The sequence below is a fragment of the Pipistrellus hanaki genome, assembly GCF_964339955.1.
Source record: "Pipistrellus hanaki genome assembly, chromosome: 1".
Classification (NCBI taxonomy): domain Eukaryota; kingdom Metazoa; phylum Chordata; class Mammalia; order Chiroptera; family Vespertilionidae; genus Pipistrellus; species Pipistrellus hanaki.
The window spans coordinates 90,997,111-91,019,194 of NC_140503.1; the positions used below are offsets into that span (position 1 = coordinate 90,997,111).

The following is a 22,084-nucleotide window of genomic DNA, read 5'->3' on the forward strand; positions in this document are numbered from 1 at the left end:
TTCACTTAGCATAATGCTCCCCAGCTCCATCCATACTGTTGCAAATGGTAAGAATTCCTTCTTTTTTACTGCAGCATTGTATTCCACTATGTAGATGTACCACATTTTTTTTAATCCACTCCTCTGCCACTCTGAACATAGGGGTGCATATATCCTTTCTGATTGGTGTTTCTAGTTTCTTGGAATATATTCCTAGAAGTGGGATCACTGAGTCAAATGGGAGTTTCATTTTTAGCTTTCTGAGGAAACTTCATACTGTTCACAGTGGCTGCACCAGTCTGCATTCCCACCAGCAGTGCAGGAGGGTTCCTTTTTCTCTGCACCCTCGCCAGCACTTGTTGTTTGTTGACTTGTTGATGACAGCCATTCTGACAGGTGTGAGATGGTACCTCATTGTTGTTTTGATTTGCATCTCTCAGATGATTAGTGACTTTGAGCATGTTTTCATAAGTCTCTTGGCCTTCCTTATGTCTTCTTTTGAAAAGTGTCTATTTAGATATGTTGCCCATTTTTTAATTGGGTTGTTTATCTTCCTTTTATTAAGTTTTACAATGACATTGCAGTTACTTATTTTAAACAAATAATTCTTTTAAATTTCCACTCATGTTGGCATACAGATAGTTAATCCCATGCCTTTTTGTTAAGATAATCACTGGAGATATCAGCCTTTTTTAGGAAATAAAAACCCTGTACAGAGTTTGTCATTACAATCCTGGGTCTACTTCTGGGTCACAAATTAGGATTTGATATTTGCTGTCCTTCAGTAAGATCAGGTCATGGAGATTATTATGTTAAGTGAAATAAGCAGGTCAGAGAAAGACAAATTTTACATGATCTCATTTATATGTAGAATCTAATGAATGAAATAAACTGACAAACAAAATAGATCCAGAGACATGGGAGCATGGGACAAACTGAGGAATCTCAGAAGGATGGGGTGGTGAGGGTGAGAAGAGATGAACCAAAGAATTTATATGCATATATGCATAACCCAGGCACAGACAGTAGTGTGCTAAAGGCCTGGGGAGGGTGCAGGAGTGGGGAAGAGAGGGGCAATGGATGGGGAAAAGGAGGACATCTGTAATACTTTGACAAAGATAAATTAAAAAATAAAGAAAAACGGCACACAAAAACTATCATTATAAAAATGAGTAAATTTTAAAAACATAAAATCAGGTCAGTGAATTAAGCTAAGATCTATGATGTCCTCAGATTGAGTCTTTGAAAATTTAAGGAAGATAAATCTGCTACATGCATATTCTCATTCCTGCTGTCATTGAAATTCCAAATTACAATTTAGTAGTGAAGTCAGTTTAAAGAGAGAGGGGAGGAGGAAGAGAGGCCAAGTTAAAGTTTAGCATCTTGCTGACGGGGGTAAGCTTGCCTGGTGTGTGTCGCCTGCCAGTGTGAGTACATGCATGCCTCTGGCTGAACCCAGGCACAAAATCCTGGCAAATGACTGTCACATCTTAACTTGACCCAGCTCTTCCAACACTCTGCAATGTTACCTATCTGTTTTAACCTGTAGGAAGAAGGAGGATGTACAGATGATAGTATCGTTTCTAATCTGCTTTGGGTAAGCCTGACTCTAACACAGGTGTCTCTGGGTCATAGCAATATGCCTGGCAGCTATAATTCTCACAGAGTGACTCCCTTAGAGCCCTCTGGGTTTGGTTTCTTATCCCAAGGCAAGTTGTCCCTTTCATTCAGAGTGGGGAGCTATCCTGTGTCTTTCCTGTTTTTTGTTTTGTTTTGTTTTGTTTTATTTTTAGTATGTAATAAAAAACCTTGAAAGCTTTAAATTAGATATTTTATGTTAAATGTTTAAACTCATGGTTCCCTTTCTGTAACTGAGTATCTTCTATAAATCATAAAACTGACTGGAGTATACTTACTGTGCTTGTGTATTTATGTCAGCATTCTAAAAAATGAACAAATGGGAAGGACTCTCTTGAAAATTGCAATGAGAAATTAACATTCTGTTAGAGAAATCATTGTTTTTGTCTCTTCCCCTCCCCACCCGGCTCTGATAAGTCTTCTCTTCTCAACTCTAATCCTCTCCCTTTGCTCTATAGGAACCTGTATATGCTTCTACTTATTCTCCCACTATACCTGCTGCCCATAAACACCTGTCTTTTGTACCTATTAATCAGGTGAGGAAAGCCTAAACATATTAAGCCTCATTGTCATTTCTGAGTAGTAGGGAAGCTTGTTTCATTTAGGGAAGTAATTCCATTGTGTGTGTGTGTGTGTGTGTGTGTGTGTATGTGTGTGTATAATCAGTTCATATATTTATAGTCAGTCAAATATCTATAATAATAAAAGCTTAATATGCCCTTCTGTCTGTATTGTGCATCTCACACATGGAAACTCCCCATTTCTACTCCTGCAGGTGGATTTTTCCCTTACACTCCTTGGTTTCTTTCCTCTGAAGTTAGGCACGCTAGGCTGTGAGCCCAGCCTCACATAGCCAGTCAATGTCCACCCAAAAAGGAGGTTGAAATTAGAGGGGGCATTTGAGTTATTTCTTCTAAATAAGTCAACTTTAAATCGAAAGATGTATTATTGAGTTCCTTAAATATAAAACATATATATTACATACACATATACTTTTTTAATAGACTGGTTTTTAGAGAAGTTTTAGGTTCCCAGCAGAATTGGGCAGAAAGTACCAAGATTTACGCATGTACCCACCACCATGCACGTAGCCTTTCCCACTATCAGCAACCCCATCAGAGACATACATTTGTTACAGTTGAACATACGATGATACATCATTATCCCCCAAAGTCCATAGTTTACATTTGGGCTCATTCTTGGTGGTGTGCATTCTATGGGTTTGGACAAATGTGTAATAGCTTGTAGCTATCAGTATAGCACCATGCAGAATGGTTTCACTGCCCTAAAAACCCTCTGTGCTCTGCCTATTCATCCCTACTTTCCCCACCCCCAGTCCTTGACAATCATTGATCTTTTTATTGTTACCATAGTTTTGCCTTTTCCTGAATGTTGTATAGTTGGAATCATTCAGCCTTTTCAGATTGGCTCCTTTCACTCAGCAATATGCACTTAAGGTTCCTCTATGTGTTTTCATTATTTGATAGCTCATTTCTTTTTAGTGCTAAATAATATTCCTTGTCTGTATGTAACACAATTTGCTTATTCATTTTCCTACCAAAGGGCTTCCTACTTTTGGCAATTATGAAAAAACTCAAAAAATATTTATATACAGGTATTCATTTTGTGTGTAGCTAGAAGTTTTTCAACTCCTTTGGGTATTAAGGAACCAATTACTGGATCATATGGTAAGAATATGTTTAATTTTGTAAGAAACTGCCAAACTGTCTTTCAAAGTGGCTATTTTACATATCCACCAGCAACGAATGAGGGTTTCTGTTGCTCTACATCCTCACCAGCGTTTGCTGAGTACAAGGTTTTGGAATTTTGTACTAGGTGTGTAATTGTAATAGATGTGTAGCAGTATCTCATTGTTTTAACTTGTATTTCCCTGATGGCATATGATGTAGAGCATCTTTGCATGTATTTATTTGCCATCTGAATATCTTTTTGAGTGAAATGTCTGCTGAGATATTTTTACTATTTTTTAATTGGTTGTTTTCTTATTGCTGAGTTATAAGAGTTCTAATTTTTAAGTTAAAAGTATATTCACTAGAGGCAATCTATGTGTTATCACTTGAAAGTTAAAAATGTCTTTAAATTTTTTTATTTATTTTTTATTTATTTTTTTATTTTTTATTTTTTTTACCTCTTGACAGTCTTCTCAGATAAATATTTTATGTACCAGTTAGTGGCACTAGCTTGTCAGTTTTCTCAAATGTCAGGAGACTTCTGTCCTCAGTAGTCCTGGTGTCAACATTCAATGACTCAAAGGCTCAGAGAAGAAAACAGCATTTACACGGAACACACACTATGTCTAATGAACTGTTTGTCTCTTTATTAAGCTTCAGCATACAATTTCTTCTTCCTCACATGCCGCAGGGCTGTACCAGAATAAGATTTTCCTTAATTCCCCTCTTATTTTAGAAGCTGGTGGATGGTGACAAGACCAAGTTATGGTTACTTTGAGGTCTACACGTAGTTGAGATCTTCTTTGTGTTTTGTTCTGGTTACTTGAGGCTACATGCCATCATTTTGGATGGAAATCACTTAAGAGAGGAAGAAAGCTAAATTTTTTAACAGTGCACAGAATTCTAAATGGTGATAGCATTTTTGGAAACTAAGTACTTATTTGTCACTTTACCTTATTTCTGTTATTTAACATGTTCTTTGACCATTTCTTTTTATAATTTAGTTTAAGTAGATGTGAATAAGATGAAAATTTTAAAGCCACATCACAATATTTTCCACCCATAAAGCTCTCCAGTTATGGGAGAATTTATTCTTAAATTTGCACTAATCCTATGATGCAGGTTAGTTCCAATCTCCCTGGTATTAGCTCCCTGTGTCAGAAACATGTAGTGAGTTTGCACTATAATTTCTTAGTACAGTTGACTTTAGATCAAGGTAGCAGTAGGAGTTCTGATTCCCCACCCCACACAGTTGAAAATTCATACATAACTTTTTACTACTTATAGCCTACTGCTGACCAGAAACCTTATAGATAAAATTTAACATATTTTATATGTTAGATGTATTCCTACAATAAAGTACACTAAGGGAAAAGAAAACGTTATTAAGAAAAATCAGAAGGAAGAGAAAATACATTTACAGTATTGGTTGAAAAAAAATCACATGTACCGGTAAATGGATCCATGCAGTTCAAATCTATGATGTCCAAGAATCAACTGTAGGTATGTAGAGGCAAACCTATCAGTAAAAGTGTGGTAGCCTGAAAACACTTTTTCTGGATGACCCGTTGCTCAGTTTCAAGCAGTGTTCCTGGCCACCCTAAGATATCCTCTCTTCTCAATTGTTTCACTGACTTTTAAACACAAACACACACACACACACACACACATTTTCTCCCCTCTCCCTCTTCATCTCACAAGTGAAGCACAGGTTGGGTAGGGCTTCTATTTATACTCTGACAATTTTTTCTTACTATTACTGGCCATCCTAACTGTCATTGACTAAACCTGGATAAACATGGAAAAATGACCCCATACTCATTGCAATATGTATTATGTCCTTCTCTAAATGGGGAAGAAAAACTTGAAATAGTACAATAATGAAGTCTTAAGCTAAAAAAAGAAAAGTAAATGAACAAAGATGCCCATCTTATTTGTTTTCACATTTTAAGTTCTATAATTTAATAGCAACTTGGGACAAATTTTTATTAGATTCTCCAGTGAATATACAAGCTACTAGAGATCCGGTGCACGACATCCGTACACTGGGGGGAGGTGTGTCCCTCAGCCCAGCCTGCACCCTCTCACAGTCTGGGACCCCTTGGGGGAAGTCCACCTGCCTTGGAGGCCAGAGAGGCTCCCACCACTGCCACTGCACTCTTTAGTCATGAGCCTGGCTTCTGGCTGAGTGATGCTTCCCCTGCGGGAGCAAACTGACCACCAGGGGGCAGCTCCTGCGTTGAGTGTCTGCCCCCTGATGGTAAGTGCATGTCATAGTGACTGGTTGATTGATCAATCTGGTCATTCTGCCATTCAGTCAGTGGGCTTTTATTATATAGAATATTTTTCTTATCTCATTGGAGAGTCATGTAGAGTGAGATAGCAGGAATTAGTGGGCTCTAAACCAATCCCACTAAGTAGCAGAGTTAAGGTGAAACTTCTAGAGAAACAAAACCTTTTATGTTTAATGTTATCACTTAGAGGGGAGTAAAAAAATATGCCTTCTTAATACAGATTAAATAGCTGTATCATTCCAAGGTTCCTATGTGTCACATTCTCAAATGAGCTCCAGGGGAATCCCAGTTCTTTGGGGAATGGAAATGCTGACTTGGGGATACCAATTTTCTGAGTCATTAACCAAACCCCTCGACCACACCCAGGACCTTGGAGATGCTACTGAATTCACTATAGAGCAGTGATTGTGGGTCTTTGGCAAGAAAACATTGGCACATTATATGTTTTTCCCCAAAAAATATTTAAGTACTGTATTGATTTAATTAAAATTCACTCCTGGGACTTCATTTTCAAGGAAAACTAATTTTCTGTTATGAATTTTGGTGATATCCTCCTGGCAATTTTGGTGATATCAACCTCATAGTTTATTTAAGAAAGGTATGTGATGCACAGAGTTACTTGGAATTAGAATCATTTTGACAATTGCAAGTGGGAAAGTTAAAAAAAAAATTTTAAACGTTTTTGATAATTCTATTCTGATAAAATTTAAAACTTATAGAAAAGTCATCATAAGAGACAGGATATTCTCATATATCTTTTACCAGGTTTATTTTCATTATATTTTAATATATTTCTTTATTGACTTCAGAGAGGAAGGGAAAATGAGAGAGAGAGAGAGAGAGAGAGAGAGAGAGAGAGAGAGAGAGAGAGAGAAACATCAATGAGAGAAAAGCATTGATTGGCTGCCTCCTGCACACCCCCTACTGAGGATCAAGCCCACAACCTGGGCATGTGCCCTTGACTGGAATTAAACCCGGGACCCTTCAGTCCATAGACCAATGTTCTATCCACTGAGCCAAACCGACTAGGGCTTTTACCAGATTGATATGTTGACATTTGCTCACTCCCCAACTTTTCTCACCCTTCTCTCCATTCCCCACCCCAGTGCTGACTTGCTGCTTTCCCTTACTAGTGATCCGGAACATGGATTTGTGCACATTGAAACAAAATTAATTAGAAGGTGGCCTGTGGGGCAGGACTGGGCTAGATGGGCCGGACACGTCCTGCAGCCAACCCCCCTTTATCCCTCCCTGGCTGGTGCACCTAGGGTGGCACTGTGGCTCAAAGGGTGTCTATAGAATGAGCAGGGTCCCTCCAGCAGGTGGGGTCCCTTGGCTTGGTTTGTGGGGATTGGACCAAAACTGGCTCTCCAACATCCCCAGAGGAGTCCCAGAGTATGAGAGGGCACTCTGCAAAGTTACTGTCATACAGTGTTTTAACGCAAACACAAGTGTGCAAGTGTGGCAGTAAACCAGATTCAGGGCCTACAGTGCCCCAGCAACAACATAACCCACGGCCGAAGGTGGAATCAGAAGGCCCCTCCAGGTATCGGGCTCCCTCCTCTCTGGTTTCTGGTGCATCACCTGAGAACCACCGCCACTGCCAAATTACTGCAGCTCCACAGCTCCTGCATTGAGCGTCTGCCCCCTGGGGGCCAGTGTGCATCATTACAATCAGCCAGACAGGCGGAGGGACACTTAGCATCTGAGCCTTTTATATATATAGATATCACCCCCCAATACCATCACATTAGGCATTGCTTTTAGCCAATGAATATGGGGAGGGGAGGGAAGCACAGACATTCAATCTATGGCATTCTTCCATAACTATAATGCAACTGTAATACAGTCATCAAGATGAGTAAATATCACATTGATAGATGTTTAATCCACGATTCATATTTCAATTGTGTCAATTTCACCTTAATGACACCCTTTTACCCACACCCACACCCCATTTAGGATTCAAGCCAGGATCATGCACTGAATTTTGTTGCCCTGTCTCTTTAGGAAGAGGTTTTTAACCTAATTTAAATGACCAAAGATCCTAGTTCTGGCTATGACTGCTCTGTAGAAGAAGTCTGTAAAAGGAAAACTCCTAAACAAGATGATGGCAAGGTCCATATTCATGGTTTGAGCCAGTGGTATTAGTGCAGGCCGGATTTTATGCGGCTGGAGAGGCTGGAAAGATCTGTTTCCTGCACTGCCTCCATCATCCCAGGGCTTTCCGAAGCCCCCAACAAACCTGGAAGTTATGCTCTGTTGGTCAGTTAAGAGAAGCTGATTTGCCACTTGGATGGAGTTGAGGAAGAATCAGTGGCCCCCAGATGTATTTCCTCTCTGGCTCATTGGAAAGCCTGACCCTCACTTTGATTCATGTTATTCAAAGGAAAAGTCCTTAGGAGAGAAGAGGAGCTGGGGAAACTGCCAGATGCCTTAGCGGAAATGGCATTCCTCGGTCTGAGAAGATCCTGAGGTGAAAGCAAAAGCACTTGCCCAGGAAGTTGGCCACCACCATCTTTAGAGCGCCCCCTGGGTGACCTTGAGGGGACAGCCCAGAGGGGCTCTCCTCCTCCACACTGGCTCCCTGGGCTCCTGCCCTCTCCCTTGCTTCAGGCCCTGGCCCATACTTTCACGGAGAGGGACTTACAGTGAGGCTCTGTCCTGCCAACGTTGGAAGGCCTCCTGCCCGAACCACCCTACTGCCATCACCCACTCTTTCTCCGGGCCACACCCCTTCTCTATGGCCTCGGTGCCTTGAGCCCTGTCCTCTGCCTCCTTGCTGCTTTTCGTCCTCTGACCTCAGCCCCAGCAGCCTGAGCTCTCCCTCCTGTCCTGCTCTCTCAGCCCCTCAGCTTTCCCTTGGGCCAAATGAGGATCACCAGTGGCTTAGAAAGTGAAGAGGCAGATATCTCTAGAATCCCAATTAGAAGTTTATAAAAATCATTTTTTTACATAAAAATTTCATCATATATGTAAGTTATATCTGTAGCACAGTTCATCTTCAATGTCAGATATATTATTACCTACAAATTAGGCCCTGATTGTCTAATAACTGCCCATGTAACATAGTTGCTGTAGAAAAAAAGCATGTCAAATTCCAGAAAACCTTCTTACAGCACACCTTATTCCTGATCAGCTTTTCCTGCTTTATAATTGACCATGTTCCTGTGAACTTAATTGGTAAGATCTAGATTGATAGTGTTCTTTGTGATACATATATATGTAATATATATGGATGTATACACACACACACACACACACACACATATGTATATGAAGAAAATTTTCTTATCACCTGAGTTTAACCAGTTAGGTAAAACAGACCAGTTTAAAAACTCTGTAAAGGCCCTGGCATGAAGGCTATCTCTATTTTTGTTTATTTTTACAAAGTATTGTTCTGGTGTTCCAATTTTTCAGACAAATAGTTAAAAAACAGCTAAGTTTTAATTTAAAGTTTCAGTGTTGCTGACAGTGATCTCTGATCCAACCTGGTCAAATCTACTTCAGAATAGACTTGGCTACTTCTGAAGTCATGTCTACTTCAGAATAGCTATGGCCAGTTTCAGATAGTGTTGTATCTCTTTGCCTGCTTTTCAGCTCATAAAATGCTACGGGCTAAAATTCACCTCTTTCTCATTTCCCTCTTCTATTTTCTCCTTTGTACATGTTTAACTAAGCAGGTCACAGAAAGTCGAGAGAGCCAAATGACTATTGAAGAGCGGAAGCACCTCATTACTGTGAGAGAGGAAGCCTGGAAGACAAAAGGCAGAGGGGCAGCTAACGACTCCACCCAGTTTACCGTGGCCGGGAGAATGGTGAAGAAAGGTCAGTTTGCGAATGTGCATGCTGTACATGTGTTCATGTGTGTGCACATGCTCCATCACCCATGACAGCTCACTGAAAACAATCACACCATGGTATATTTTAGTTTTTAATCTCATGGATGTTATGTAAATGGTTTTGGGGTCGGTTTTCTGAGATATTCCTACCGAAACCTTTTTTTATACATAGAGTCATCTTCAATATAAAAAGCATAATTCAATTTCAAAACTTACCCATCTGAAAATTGAGCACAGGTTTCAAAAGCAATTACAAATCTGTTAACGAATCTTAGTTCTTTCCCATAATTGCTTTCAAATTATTTACATTTTCTTGCCATCTGGCAATCAGTTAACCCAAATTAGCCTTTCTCAATGAAGAAGAAGTTTCCGTCTTCTCCCTTGTAGGGTAATTCCTAGGTCCCTTTCCATAAAGCTGAGTTCTCTGGCTTACAAAGATGGATTTCCAAGCATGTTTTAATATATGTTTAAAAGATATACCCAATTCAAGGAGTGGGATTTCCCTGCAGACAGTCATTTCTATGCACCTGAGCTTTTGGAACTAATTTGAAACCTGTACATGGCTAGTAAAGTCACCAGAGAGCTTTATGCCTCTATATCCTGTAGGAAACATTTAGAATTACGGATCTCTTTGTCTCTTATTGGGCATGCCTTCATTTTCTGGGTTATTGTTTAAAAACAAATTTTCTAAGTTAGTGATAAAGGTTTTCACATTCACTCGGAGTTCATTTATATTGTCATTAGCTCTTCTAAGTTTATCTTTCCCTTTTCTCAGAATCTTTCACGATTCTCACTCATACACAGTGCCTAGCTCACTGTAGTCTCATAATAAATCTTTGCAGAAGGAAAAGAGGGAGGGAAAATCCTTAAACTGTGATTAACTCAAATCTTGGCAGAAGAATCCTTTCTAACAAATTCTTAACTAATCTTGGAATTGTCAAAAGATAATAGCAGATAACTTACTCTCACAAAATGAGGCAGCATTTGAGTATTTTCACCAAATCACAGAACAGGGTAATCATGTTAAACTACTTTAATATGAGCCCCATCTTGTGTTATCAAAAGCAGCTCCTTAAGGCCCACATTGATCAAGAAGAATTCAAGCTGAGAACATGAACCAGAGCTCAGATCTAGCCTGGACTTTTATCCTGATGACTTTTTATTTTTCTTTCATTTAAAAAATCACATTGATTTGTAAGTAGGCCCACTTACTACCAAAACCCACTGCTCTAGTCCACAGCACTGTCAGAGGAAGGAGATTTATCTTACCTGGGCTTAGAGAGCAAGATCCAGGAAGTTCCTATCTCAGAGGATGAGTTTGCATTCACATTTTCCTGAATAAATCAGAGATCTTTATTTAACAGGTGCTATATTGTTGGCTCAGGAAATAATTTTCTTACACTTTTAGCCTAATGAAAAACATTGTACCCTATTTTTCTAATATTTGTTACCACCTACTGGGTTATATGTTCACTTGCGTTGTCAGCTGTGTTTTATTTGCCGTAAAATGGCATCCAGTTTATACTCACTATAGAATAAAATAACCCCCTACACTGCAGTCACTGAGACATCCCATTTCATATGGTTACAATGGTATATATGAGTTACTGCATATCAGTATATTGCCAAGAGGCACACTCATTTCATTCTTTCAGGCCAGAAAACTCTACTGTTCTCTAGGACTTTTAAACACTACTGTTCTCTACTCCTCATTAGGACTTTTTCCCTTCTTGATACTCCTAGAGTATCTGTAACAATTAGCACTCCAAAAGGTTTCTGTGATATTCTACTACTCTCCTGGAAGAAAAATACTCAAAGTACGGTATGCCTTGAACAAGAAGGATGTGAAAATGTTCCTGAAGAGAGTGGGTAAAGGTTATTGCAAGTAGAAGTCATTGGAAGAGGTATGGGGAGTGCTTTGTTTTAGTGTGTAATTTAAATCTATTTGCCCTCTTACATGCAGAAAAATACTAATATTTACCTGGGAAAGAGGTGGCTCACATCCAGGAGCTCTCCTGCATGCTGCTGTCTGAATGGGCAGCAGGGGGCGCCCTGGCAGTACAAAGGGTCAGGTTTCCTGTTGGCCTGTTTTTAACTTTAGAGTTAATGACCTCCATGCTAATGAACCTTTCCATGTCTCTTTTGCATCCTTTTTGTAGGTAATGATTTACTGCCCCAGCCTGTGAACCAAATTTCACCTATCTTTATTATCTTTCAGAAAAAATTTATTTTCTCACTGATGTAAACCCTTTGCAGGTCTAGTAAATGAAATAAAATTTGAAAAGTTGATATCCTCAAGCAAATATATGTATGTCTTGAAGACTTCTAGAATATCACCTAAAACTTAAGTTTTAAACTAGAATTCATTACTTTGCCTTAAAATTTTAATGCTGTAAGTAATAAATCTTTCTCTAGCTCACAGGAGGAAGGAACAGAGCAATTCATTCATTTATTTTTCCTTGTAGTTGATAGTGACTCACATCTTCTTCAGATGTGCTTTGAGGAATGCTCAAAGTGGCAATGTTATCTAAGGGTTTCACATTAAACACAGAACATTATCACCTCATTTGTCCTTTGTAAATGTACTAATTATTCTCCTTTCCAAATCCTCTTCTTAAGTTGGGGGTGGGGGAAAAGGAGTTGCTGATATATTTTCTTTTATTAAAATTTCTTGTTCTGACCAGATACCTTTTTCATGCTGAAATTTCTTTCTTTGCCTTTCATGTGTCCCTTACCATTTCTCCCTTTAAAGATTCCCTACCCTGCTTCATGATAAATATATGAGAAAGCATATCACAGGTTCCCAGCCACACCAGAGATGGATATGCCCTGCCAAAGATCACAAATCACTTTCACTGTGTACTTTTGTGTCTTTTCTTCTACAGGGTCAGCACTCTTCAGTTATTGCTCAGTAGAGCCACTCTCCTCTGAGTGATGCTCCAAAGGCTAGACTGTCCCTAGTTCACCTCAGCCTGGAAGGAAACTTGTACTGGCAGCCACTGTGAGCCAGTGTGACACAATCCTTTCTCCTCCTTTCTCCGTGGGAGATGGTGCAAATAGACTTCCTCCTCAACTATGCGCACCACCACAAAGGGCCTTCAGAGCTCACCCTCCATTTGTTAAAGTATATTCTGATAGACTTGTACTTCCTTATCCCATTCACGTGTATGGCCATGTTTTCCTACGTCCTCGTTACTCGTTTTGGAATGGCAGCTTATCAGACACTATAGTCCTTAGAAACTATCAGATGTCTATCTACGATACATGTGCAGTTGTCTTACCCAGTCATGGTACCTGCCAAATGTATTTGTATGTACACATGCATGTTTGTGTATAAATTCTATGAATTGTAAAATCTACATTGGAGGTAAGAGAGATCCAACAGGGTCAGGAGACTTTCCAGGAATGACCCTGAGATACTAAACAGCTCCTTGTTTGTTCTGCAGGTTTGGCATCACCCACTGCCATCACACCAGTAGCGTCCCCTATTAGCAGTAAAACAAGGGGCACAACACCCATTTCCAAACCCCAGGAAGGTAAGTCACCAAGGCACCCGATATGCCAGGGACTCTGAGTCCTCAGTGGTTCTCTCTCATCGATGCTTTCTCCTTGTCTAGATATTGAAGCCAGACCAGACATGCAGTTAGAATCGGACCTGAAGTTGGACAGGCTGGAAAGCTTTCTGAAAAGGCTGAATAACAAAGGTACATGCCAGAAGCTAGAGGGAAGCTTTGGTTTAGATACCTGTAGCATACTGCGATTTGTATTTCAGTGAGTAGCTAAGGAAACCTAAAAAGAACCTGCTCCTCTCTCAGAACCTCTACGTCCCATTTGTGATGGCTTTCTCCTCAGTTAAACTGTCTTCTTTCTACATGACTGGACCGATTTATTCTATAAGCATTATCTTTGCTGTTATCTTTTTAAAAATGAAGTTACTGGTCAAGTCTGATTGTATTACCAAGCTCTGACCCACTTGATAATGTACTAAATTTGAGACCCCCAATAACATTTCTTATTAAAGCTAAATCTTGGGGTGTCATCCCATCAGAATCATGATTTAATTTTGCTTTGAACCCTGAAAGCAGATTATTCTACTTATACAAAGTCAACATGATCTTGGGCTGATGTACTTTAAATTGTATATGTCAATTTCCAGTAAGGTAGCTGTTAATATATCTTATAATCACAAATAATTTCTAAAAGGAAATTTAGGTAAATAATAAGTTGAAATAAATATTTCAGTACAAAAGTCAATAGAATATACAAAATAAAAGAATAAAATGCAGGAATACCCTTATTTCTTAGTTAAAATTTCCAGTACTTGAAGCTTATCAAATATTATACTTTGGGAATGCCTATCATTGACACTGACCCCTAATCATTTGGAAATAACACACACACACACACACACACACACACACACACACAACACACAATAAAACCCTTTAAACCAGAAATATAAAAGTGTAATAGGATAACTAACCTGCAAGGCAAGGAATGCAAACAATTCAACAGTGATCTAGCCCAGGGGTCTAATCCAACCCACCACCTGTTTTTGTAAATTGAATTTTATTGGAATACAGTCATGACTACTGTTAAGGTATTGCCAGTAGTCACTGTTGCACTACAACATCAGAGTTGAGTAGTTATAACACAGGCCATATAGCCTTCCATGGAAAGCCCAAAACATGTACTTCATGGCCCTTTGCAGAAAAACATCTTCCTGACCCCTCATTTAGAGACTGAGGCTACTTCTGCTTCGAGCAGCAAAAGGAACTTAGTGGGCTTGTGTGTAGCAAGGCCAGCCTGGCTGTCTTTTACACGTCACAGCGCAAGCGTTGTTCACACTGGACGTCCTTCAATGAGAAAGCAAGAAAGGCCTAGGAGGCATCCACAGGACACTGGATATTATCACTATTATGGCTATCACTATGGAGGGAGGGGGGAATAAATTTTAAGGAATTGTGAGGTGAAATTGGAATAACGATTTTACACAAATTTACTCCATTTACTTGCTTGTTTATTGATAGTTGGTGGGATGCAAGAAACTGTACTCACCGTCACGGGCAAATCTGTTAAGGAGGTGATGAAGTTGGACGATGACGAAACCTTTGCCAAATTTTACCGCAGCATGGATGATACCGTGCCAAGGAGCCCTGTAGAGCTGGAAGAAGACTTTGACGTTATTTTTGACCCTTATGCCCCCAAGTAAGTTACTGAAATTTCTGTTTTTCACCCACTGAGAATGGACTCCTGCATCGGCCTCTACCCAGTATTTTCATGAGCTCTTTTCTCTCACTCTGATAAAACTTCATTACAGACAAATTATTACAGTAGTGCTCCCTTCCCTTTATTCATGGGGATCTGTTCTAAGATGCCTGGATCTGGAGATCATACCAGTCTTTTCATATAATGTTTCCCCTCGCCCCCCTCCGTATTTCATAAATACCTAAATACCTTTTTCACTTAAAGGAAGTACTATATGGCTTCTCTCTGGCATCTCTGAATTACCATCATCACTATTGTTCTTTGGGGCCATTATTAAGTAAACTAAGGGTGACTTGAACACAAGGACTGTAATACTGTGACAGTCGATCTGATAATCAAGGTGGCTACTAAGTGACTAATGGGCGGGGAGCACCTACAAAGTGGATGAGTCACAGGATGGAATGGAATGGCAACAAGTGTTATACTGCTACTCAAAATGGCACATAATTTAAAACTTACCATTTATTACTAGAATTTTCCATTTATTTGCATACTGTGGATGACCCTTGGTAACTAAAACCATGGAAAGTGAAACTGTGGATGGAGGAAGGGGGTCTATTGTATTCTCTGAGCCAGACACGTAGGGCTGTGGGTAGATGAAACATGCATGCCCAGAACTGATGCACATTCAGGCAGAAAGTCTTACAGACAGAGCATGTGCCACAGGTGTTTGCCCTGTTCCTAAAATGTCACTGTATTTTTTACCTACTCCAATATTGTTCTGCATATTTTTAGATTAACATCAGTTAGTAGAGATTTCTATACCATCTTTTATTTGACATACCATTCTTACTCATGACTTTAAAAAGTATTTGGATTTTTATGGGCTTAAATTAATACAACTAAATAGAAAATCAATAAAGCATGTTACTTAACTACAATCCTATATAATAAAAGGCTAATATGCAAATTGACTACACAGTAGGACAACCGGTCACTGTGATGAGCACTGACCACCAGGGAGCATATGCTCAACACAGGAGCTGCCCCCTGGTGGTCAGTGCGCTCCCACAGGGGGAGCACTGCTCAGTCAGAAGCCGAGTTCATGGCTAGCAAGCACAGCGGCAGTAGCATTAGCTTCTCTCGCCTCCGTAGCAATGCTAAGGACCCATCAGGGGATGTCCGACTGTCGGCTTAGGCCCACTATCCCAGGTAGAGGGCCTAAGCCGACAGTCGGACATCCCCTGATAGATCCCAGACTGTGAGAGGGTGCAGGCCAGGCTGAGGGTCTCCCTGCCTCCCAGTGCACTAATATTATGCACTGGCCCTCTAGTAATTTATAAAATCAGTAGATCTGAGAGTTTTCTCAGTATGTCCAAAGGCCTGTCTTCACACAGGAACCTGACAAAGTCACCTAAGGAAAGCAATTATGGTTTATGATTCCTCTTCAGAATGTGGTCTCTCTCTTGCCTACTTTCCTCTGGATTTCTTCACTTTCAGTTGGGCTGTGACCATGGAGTGGAAGGCACCTTTGCCTTGGCCACTCCAGCACAGGCAGCTTCTCTTCCCAGTAGTTCCAGCAGAAGTTTCAGGCTTGATTTTCTTGGATGTGAGTCTATCCCTAAAGCAATCATTGTGGCCAAGGAGATGCAAGACAGTGAATGGCCAGAGCTGGTCTCTGGATCCAATCCTGAGCCGGGCTTGGAGGCAGGGGATGGAGTAAGATGAGTCCTCCTAAGGAGAGTCAGGATGCTCTTATCAGAAGCAGGAAAAATACCCTGGACAGGATAAACCCACAGCTATTGACCATATTTATCTATTTTCTAAAAGTTTATCAGAGTGACAGTCTCTTCCTTAAGTCTGTGTAGTCATCACAAATTTGTCCTTAAACTACTTCTGATATATTTGTTGCATGTTTCAATATGCTTCTTTTATTTAATTTGCTACCTTAAGAAATTAACATTTTACCATTTCTCATATTTAAATAATTTGTGTACATGGTTGTTCAGCCATTTCTCAATCTTCTCCCAACTCAAATGTTTAAATTTTTTAAATCATTACATATAATTTAAATATATGTGCATGTTTTTACACACACACACACACACACACACACACATGCACACACACACACACACAACAATATATGTAAAGGAGACTTGCAGACACCTATGCTGTTGGAAGTTGAGAGCAGCATCAGGAATCTGTTGGGAAGTCATGTGACTGTGTCCACCCACCTCCTTGTGTCTGATCTTCTGCCCCGGAGTTGTGTGAATGTGTAGCAGTCATTGCTGGTTTGTGAGCCTATTTTACTTCAATCTATTTTTTTTTTTTTCAAAATAGTAGTTATTTTTCAGAGGGAGGCAATGGTTTGTGAGGAGACTCGTTATGAGAGAGTTGGTGAGGGAATTGAAAAATTATTTTGTGAAAAGAAAAGTTAGTTTGGAGGAGAGAATAAAATGGAGAAGCAATGGCTGGATGTAAATTCTTGAAGGGCTTGTTAGTAACAGAAGAGGTAGATATGTATACTATTACAAAGGGCAGAGATGGGACGGGTCTGTGAGTGTGTAGGGTTGGGGAAGAACTTCCTACCCCTGAGATCTTTGGAGGAGTGGGATAAGCTGCCCCATTAGGGACTATTGTTTTTCAGGCAGAGCCCACGGGGTTGGGTGAGTGGGGGCTTTGGGAATTGTCTGAGTTCTTAAACTCTATGACTCTCTCCTTGAATCTCCCTTCCATCCCCATGGTACTATGACTTTATGTCAGGAGAGTGGCGGGCAGGAGGAAGAGTTGTAAGATTTAAAATGAAATCAGGGAATAAAAATGTAGAACCCATTGCTTCAGATCAGAGAGCCTCAACAGGCCAGGAGTTATTATAGACCAAGGCTCAGCTCTGCTTTGCTCCTCAGGTTGACGTCTGCCGTGGCTGAGCACAAGCGTGCAGTTAGACCCAAGCGCCGGGTTCAGGCTTCCAAAAACCCGCTGAAAATGCTGGCAGCAAGAGAAGACCTCCTTCAGGAATATACTGAGCAGAGACTCAACGTTGCCTTTATGGAGTCAAAACGGATGAAAGTAGAAAAGAGTGAGTATTTGGAACCAAACAACTTGCTTCTGTGCTTGGGAACTAATGATCTGGCAATATATTTTTTAACAATTGAGGTTGCACATTTTGTTTTATTTTTTTAATATATAGTATTTTGTTAATCCTCACCTGAGGATATATTTTCCATTGATTTTTAGATAGACTAAAAGGGAGAGAGGGAGAAACATCAATGTGAGAGAGACACAATGATTGCTTGCCTCCTGTTTGTGCTCTGGCCAAGATGGGAGATTGAACCTACAACCCAGGTCCATGCCCATGATCAGGAATCGAACCCGAGACCTTAGGTGTGTGGGCTGATGCTCTAACCACTGAGAATTCTGGCGAGGGTGTGATGTGGTGATTTTAATCCTCCTTTTTCTGCCTTGCAAAGGCCAATAATGTTGCTCATAAGACACTCATTAAATAAAAATGAGTAAATTTGTGCACACGTGCAGAAAATCTGTATATAATGTAAAGGCTTTACACAGAAATTCTTCTAGCATTAAACATCTGTTAATTGGAAAATTCAAATTACTCTGCTGCATTTTTTCCAAGAGATTGGAGGAAAAGGATGTTTTTGGGCTTTGTAATTTACCCCATTGTCAGCTCTGTAGGGCCCAAACACAATAATTCTCTGCTTAATCTTGATTCAAGAGGAAATAATTTGATTTATCAAGGGAAAATGTGCCAAATCACTGCTTTGCCTAATCCTAGATTTTTATATTATTAATTAATGCACAAACCAGTGTTCTGCAGATTGTCTTTGGTGGGATGTGGGCTGGGTGGAGAGGGGGGAGGGATAGTGAAAGGAGCATGAGGAGGTAGACTCCAGGCTGTGTGCCTCATGTGACAGTGCTGCTCTGCTTTTACCTACCTGCCCAGTAAAGTGGAATTTCATAGTTTTGAAACAGGTTTCCTTGGTAGCAATAATCACATACATAATTGTGCTGTTTTAAATATTCTTTAATTTTGAATATAATTGTTATTTTCCTATAGCACTCATAACCAATTTCCTAAAGCTTTTCTTAGGAATATAGTAACTAAATAAAGTGATTCAGTCTTGTCAACATAACTGGTTTTACTCAGAAAGTGTATTTCAAAATCACTATGCCTCATGAATTCTCAAGATGTGTTATATATTTCTTCAGTATAAGAACCTGATCCCAGCAAAGTAATTTTTCTGAATTCCTTTCCAGCATATATATATATATTTTTTAAATGAGTTGGAGAAATGAAGGTTTATTGGAACAAGTCTTATCTATCTTTCCTCTATTTCCACCTAGAGGGAGTGCAGATTATGTGTTTGTGGTGACTGGCACATATACATTTGTTGGTCCAGATGAAAACTCAGCATCTTGTTATTACAATCTTAAATCGAAAGCAAAGGACCTCAGGGGATCAGTAATTTATTACTTTGCCTCCATAAAAAGATTGTAAAGTAACCATCCCTTATAGCAGGGGTCTTCAAACTACGGCCCTCGGGCCACATGCAGCCCCCAGGGGAGTCTGATCCTGCCCGCCAGGTTTTTTGGGCAGTGAGCACAGCCAAGGTGTTACAGTAGGGATTAGTAGTTCATATAGTCCTGCCCTCCAGCTCTCTGAGGGACCATGATCTGGCCCCCACTTTAAAAAGTTTGAGGACCCCTGCCTTATAGAATGCCTGCTTTTCTATTTTTGGTAGAAAATAAAGGCTTTTGGTAAAAGACACTTAACAATCTTCCTTGAGAATGCATTTTCAACATCTCAACATTGTTAGGAACTTTTAACAGCTTTGAATGGAATTTAAACAAATGAGTCCAGTTCCTAATTTTATACTAAAGTAGCTGTGCCACATTATCACTCTATTCTTGTCTCTACGTGGTGAGGTGTGACACTTGTCAATATCAGTTTATACTTTCAGTACAGTGTTGAATCCTTAATACAGGGGTTAAGCATTGCACTGCAGTTAATCAGACCTGGGTATGTTCTCAAGCATTAACTTTAAAAGAAAAAGATAGCTGGTGATGAATAATTTCTGATTGTAAGCATTGTCATTTCACCTGAACATCTTGCTTTTCCCTGTGTTTTTGTGTTTCCTAATTCAATCGGCCCAGTGTCCTCCAACTCCAATTTCTCAGAAGTCACCCTGGCAGGTTTAGCCAGTAAAGAAAACTTCAGCAGCATCAGTCTGCGAAGCGTCAACCTGACAGAACAGAATTCTAACAACAGTGCAGTGCCCTTCAAGAAGCTGATGCTGTTGCAGATCAAAGGTATGTAAGAGCAGGAGGAGTTACATCAGGACCTGGGCTTCAGTCAGGCAGCATCAGGGGTCCTGACTGCCCTTAACTGCCTGTCATGGGAAGGGAACTCACCTCACGCTTTTGAGGACCTGCTATGTGCCAGGTGCTGAACTTCCTCCTCTCAAGTAAGCTTCATACAATCCATGAGGCGGTGTACCCCTGAGGTTTAAGGGGTTAGTGATGTGCTTGTGATCAGCAGTTGTTGAGCAGCATTGAACCTTGGTCTCTCCCATTTGAGAAACAGCTAGGTGGCTGCCCCCTTTACCCTGTGGCCCCTGCCACACACTGTTAGGCAGTTACCAGACCCCCTAAATTGTCATAGTGTTCTCTCCACACAGTTGCCTCCCTGACACAAACAAGAGTCAATGCAGAGCAGAGATAGACAGAGGTATATCCTTGGAGAAGGAATCCAGAGGAAGCAGAGCAAGTGAGGTAGACCCAGATTCCAATTCATCACCTTTTCTATCCATAGCAAGGGAGACCTAACTCTGGGCTCTGAGGGTAGATTTGGCTGTGTCCCAGTGGCAACAGCTCAAGATTTATCACTAGAAGAGGATAGATGAAATCTCCTCTCCATCTGGGAGGGTTTCCCGTATGTTGTGCATGTCCATGTCCATCCCAATGACAGGCTCCAATAACCAGCCTCTATTCCTGGTTTTAACCCAGAGACGATACTATCAGTGTGTTTGTAGGAAGATCCACAAGGCAGTGCTTGACTCTAGACTGATGCCCAAAAGACTCCCAGCCAAAAACTCTGGAGCAAGCAGAAGCTGTGAAAGGCACTCCCTCACCTGGGAAGGCTAGGAGATGAGCGAACAAGGGAAAGGAGCATGGTACTGCCTTTCCTGGTGGAAGGAACCCCAACTAACCTATGTCTGTGCTGTAAAACGACACTGACAGTGGTCCTGAGGACATGGTGGCATTTGGGAAGGCACTAAAAGGAATGTAATCTATGATGTTGCCATTCTGAATCCTCCTCCGCCATTCCCAGTCATGGAAACTAATGTAGATAGGCCAGACTCTTTAGAATTGAAAGCGATGCTCGGATGGGGTGCTCTCTGGTCCTTCCTGTGGCTGGGGGAGTTCTCCTTTCTGGGAGATGGTGTTTCTTTGCCTTGTGTTCAGGAAGAAGACATGTGCAGACAAGACTGGTGGAACCCCGAGCTTCATCACTCAACAGCGGGGACTGCTTCCTCCTGCTCTCTCCCCACTACTGCTTCCTGTGGGTAGGAGAGTTTGCAAATGTCATAGAAAAGGCGAAGGTTGGTATCTGAAAAATAAAATAGTTTAGTTGAGCATCTCCTTTATATACTGACAGAATGTCCTACCAGTTGCCAGATGATTGCAAAGCTTCTCAAGTGCACAGTTTCATTTGAGTGAGAAGAGATAGATATTGTTCTGAATATCTCTCAATCAAACTTTCAATAGGTGTGCACGTGTGGTATTTTAGGGGCATTGTTACCTATTCCTCCAGGGGAAGTCCTGGCTTTGTTCTCACTTTTGTGTAAAAAAAGAGCTGGCACATCACTTCAAAGTTGCTTATCCCAAGTCCCTGTGAAATCTTGCTCCAGACAGTGAATGAGGATTTCATGGGGAAAAGTCCAGAGAACAGGTAGCTTTTACCAATTTATGTGATCTGTTTGAATTCATGTGATCTAAAGAATTAATGCCTCTGTTTGTTTAGTTACATTTTCTTAATTTTGTTAAAAATATTCAACCACCAGTGCCTTGGGCTTCTGGTCACCAGGTTTTCCTTTCAGACCATTTCTGGTCTTGGATTTCAGAGTGTGCCTCCCCAGCTAGCCACAGGCTGTCTACCCAGATAACGGTGTTCCTCCCTTTTTTCAGGCCTCAGAACTTGCAACTTTAATTCAGACAAAGAGGGAACTTGGTTGTAGAGCTACTTATATCCAAACTATTGAAGAAGGAATTAATACACACACTCATGCAGCCAAAGATTTCTGGAAGCTTCTGGGTGGCCAAACCAGTTACCAATGTAAGAGTTTACTGTATGTCAGAGAATGACAAGACTTAAATATCCTTTCTTCTCCCATACTTCATCCTTCTAAAC

The 22,084-nt window shown here is 40.5% G+C and overlaps 1 protein-coding gene across 17 annotated transcripts in view; it reads left to right on the top strand.

Annotated features, from left to right (window-relative positions):
* SVIL (supervillin) overlaps window positions 1-22,084 on the top strand; it is a 263,352-nt gene that overhangs the window by 215,693 nt on the left and 25,575 nt on the right. For 14 of the 17 annotated variants that reach the window (XM_084875354.1, XM_084875358.1, XM_084875345.1 and 11 more), the window contains 10 exons: window positions 1,529-1,576; window positions 2,076-2,153; window positions 9,286-9,430; window positions 12,891-12,980; window positions 13,062-13,148; window positions 14,475-14,652; window positions 17,562-17,734; window positions 19,828-19,983; window positions 21,139-21,275; window positions 21,862-22,009. In XM_084875354.1, the coding sequence (XP_084731480.1) occupies window positions 1,529-1,576; window positions 2,076-2,153; window positions 9,286-9,430; window positions 12,891-12,980; window positions 13,062-13,148; window positions 14,475-14,652; window positions 17,562-17,734; window positions 19,828-19,983; window positions 21,139-21,275; window positions 21,862-22,009 (1,240 nt within the window). Of the gene's footprint in view, window positions 1-1,528; window positions 1,577-2,075; window positions 2,154-9,282; window positions 9,431-12,890; window positions 12,981-13,061; window positions 13,149-14,474; window positions 14,653-17,561; window positions 17,735-19,827; window positions 19,984-21,138; window positions 21,276-21,861; window positions 22,010-22,084 lie in introns of all 17 variants that reach the window. The other 3 variants (XM_084875347.1, XM_084875350.1, XM_084875348.1) reach the window with 2 other exon arrangements.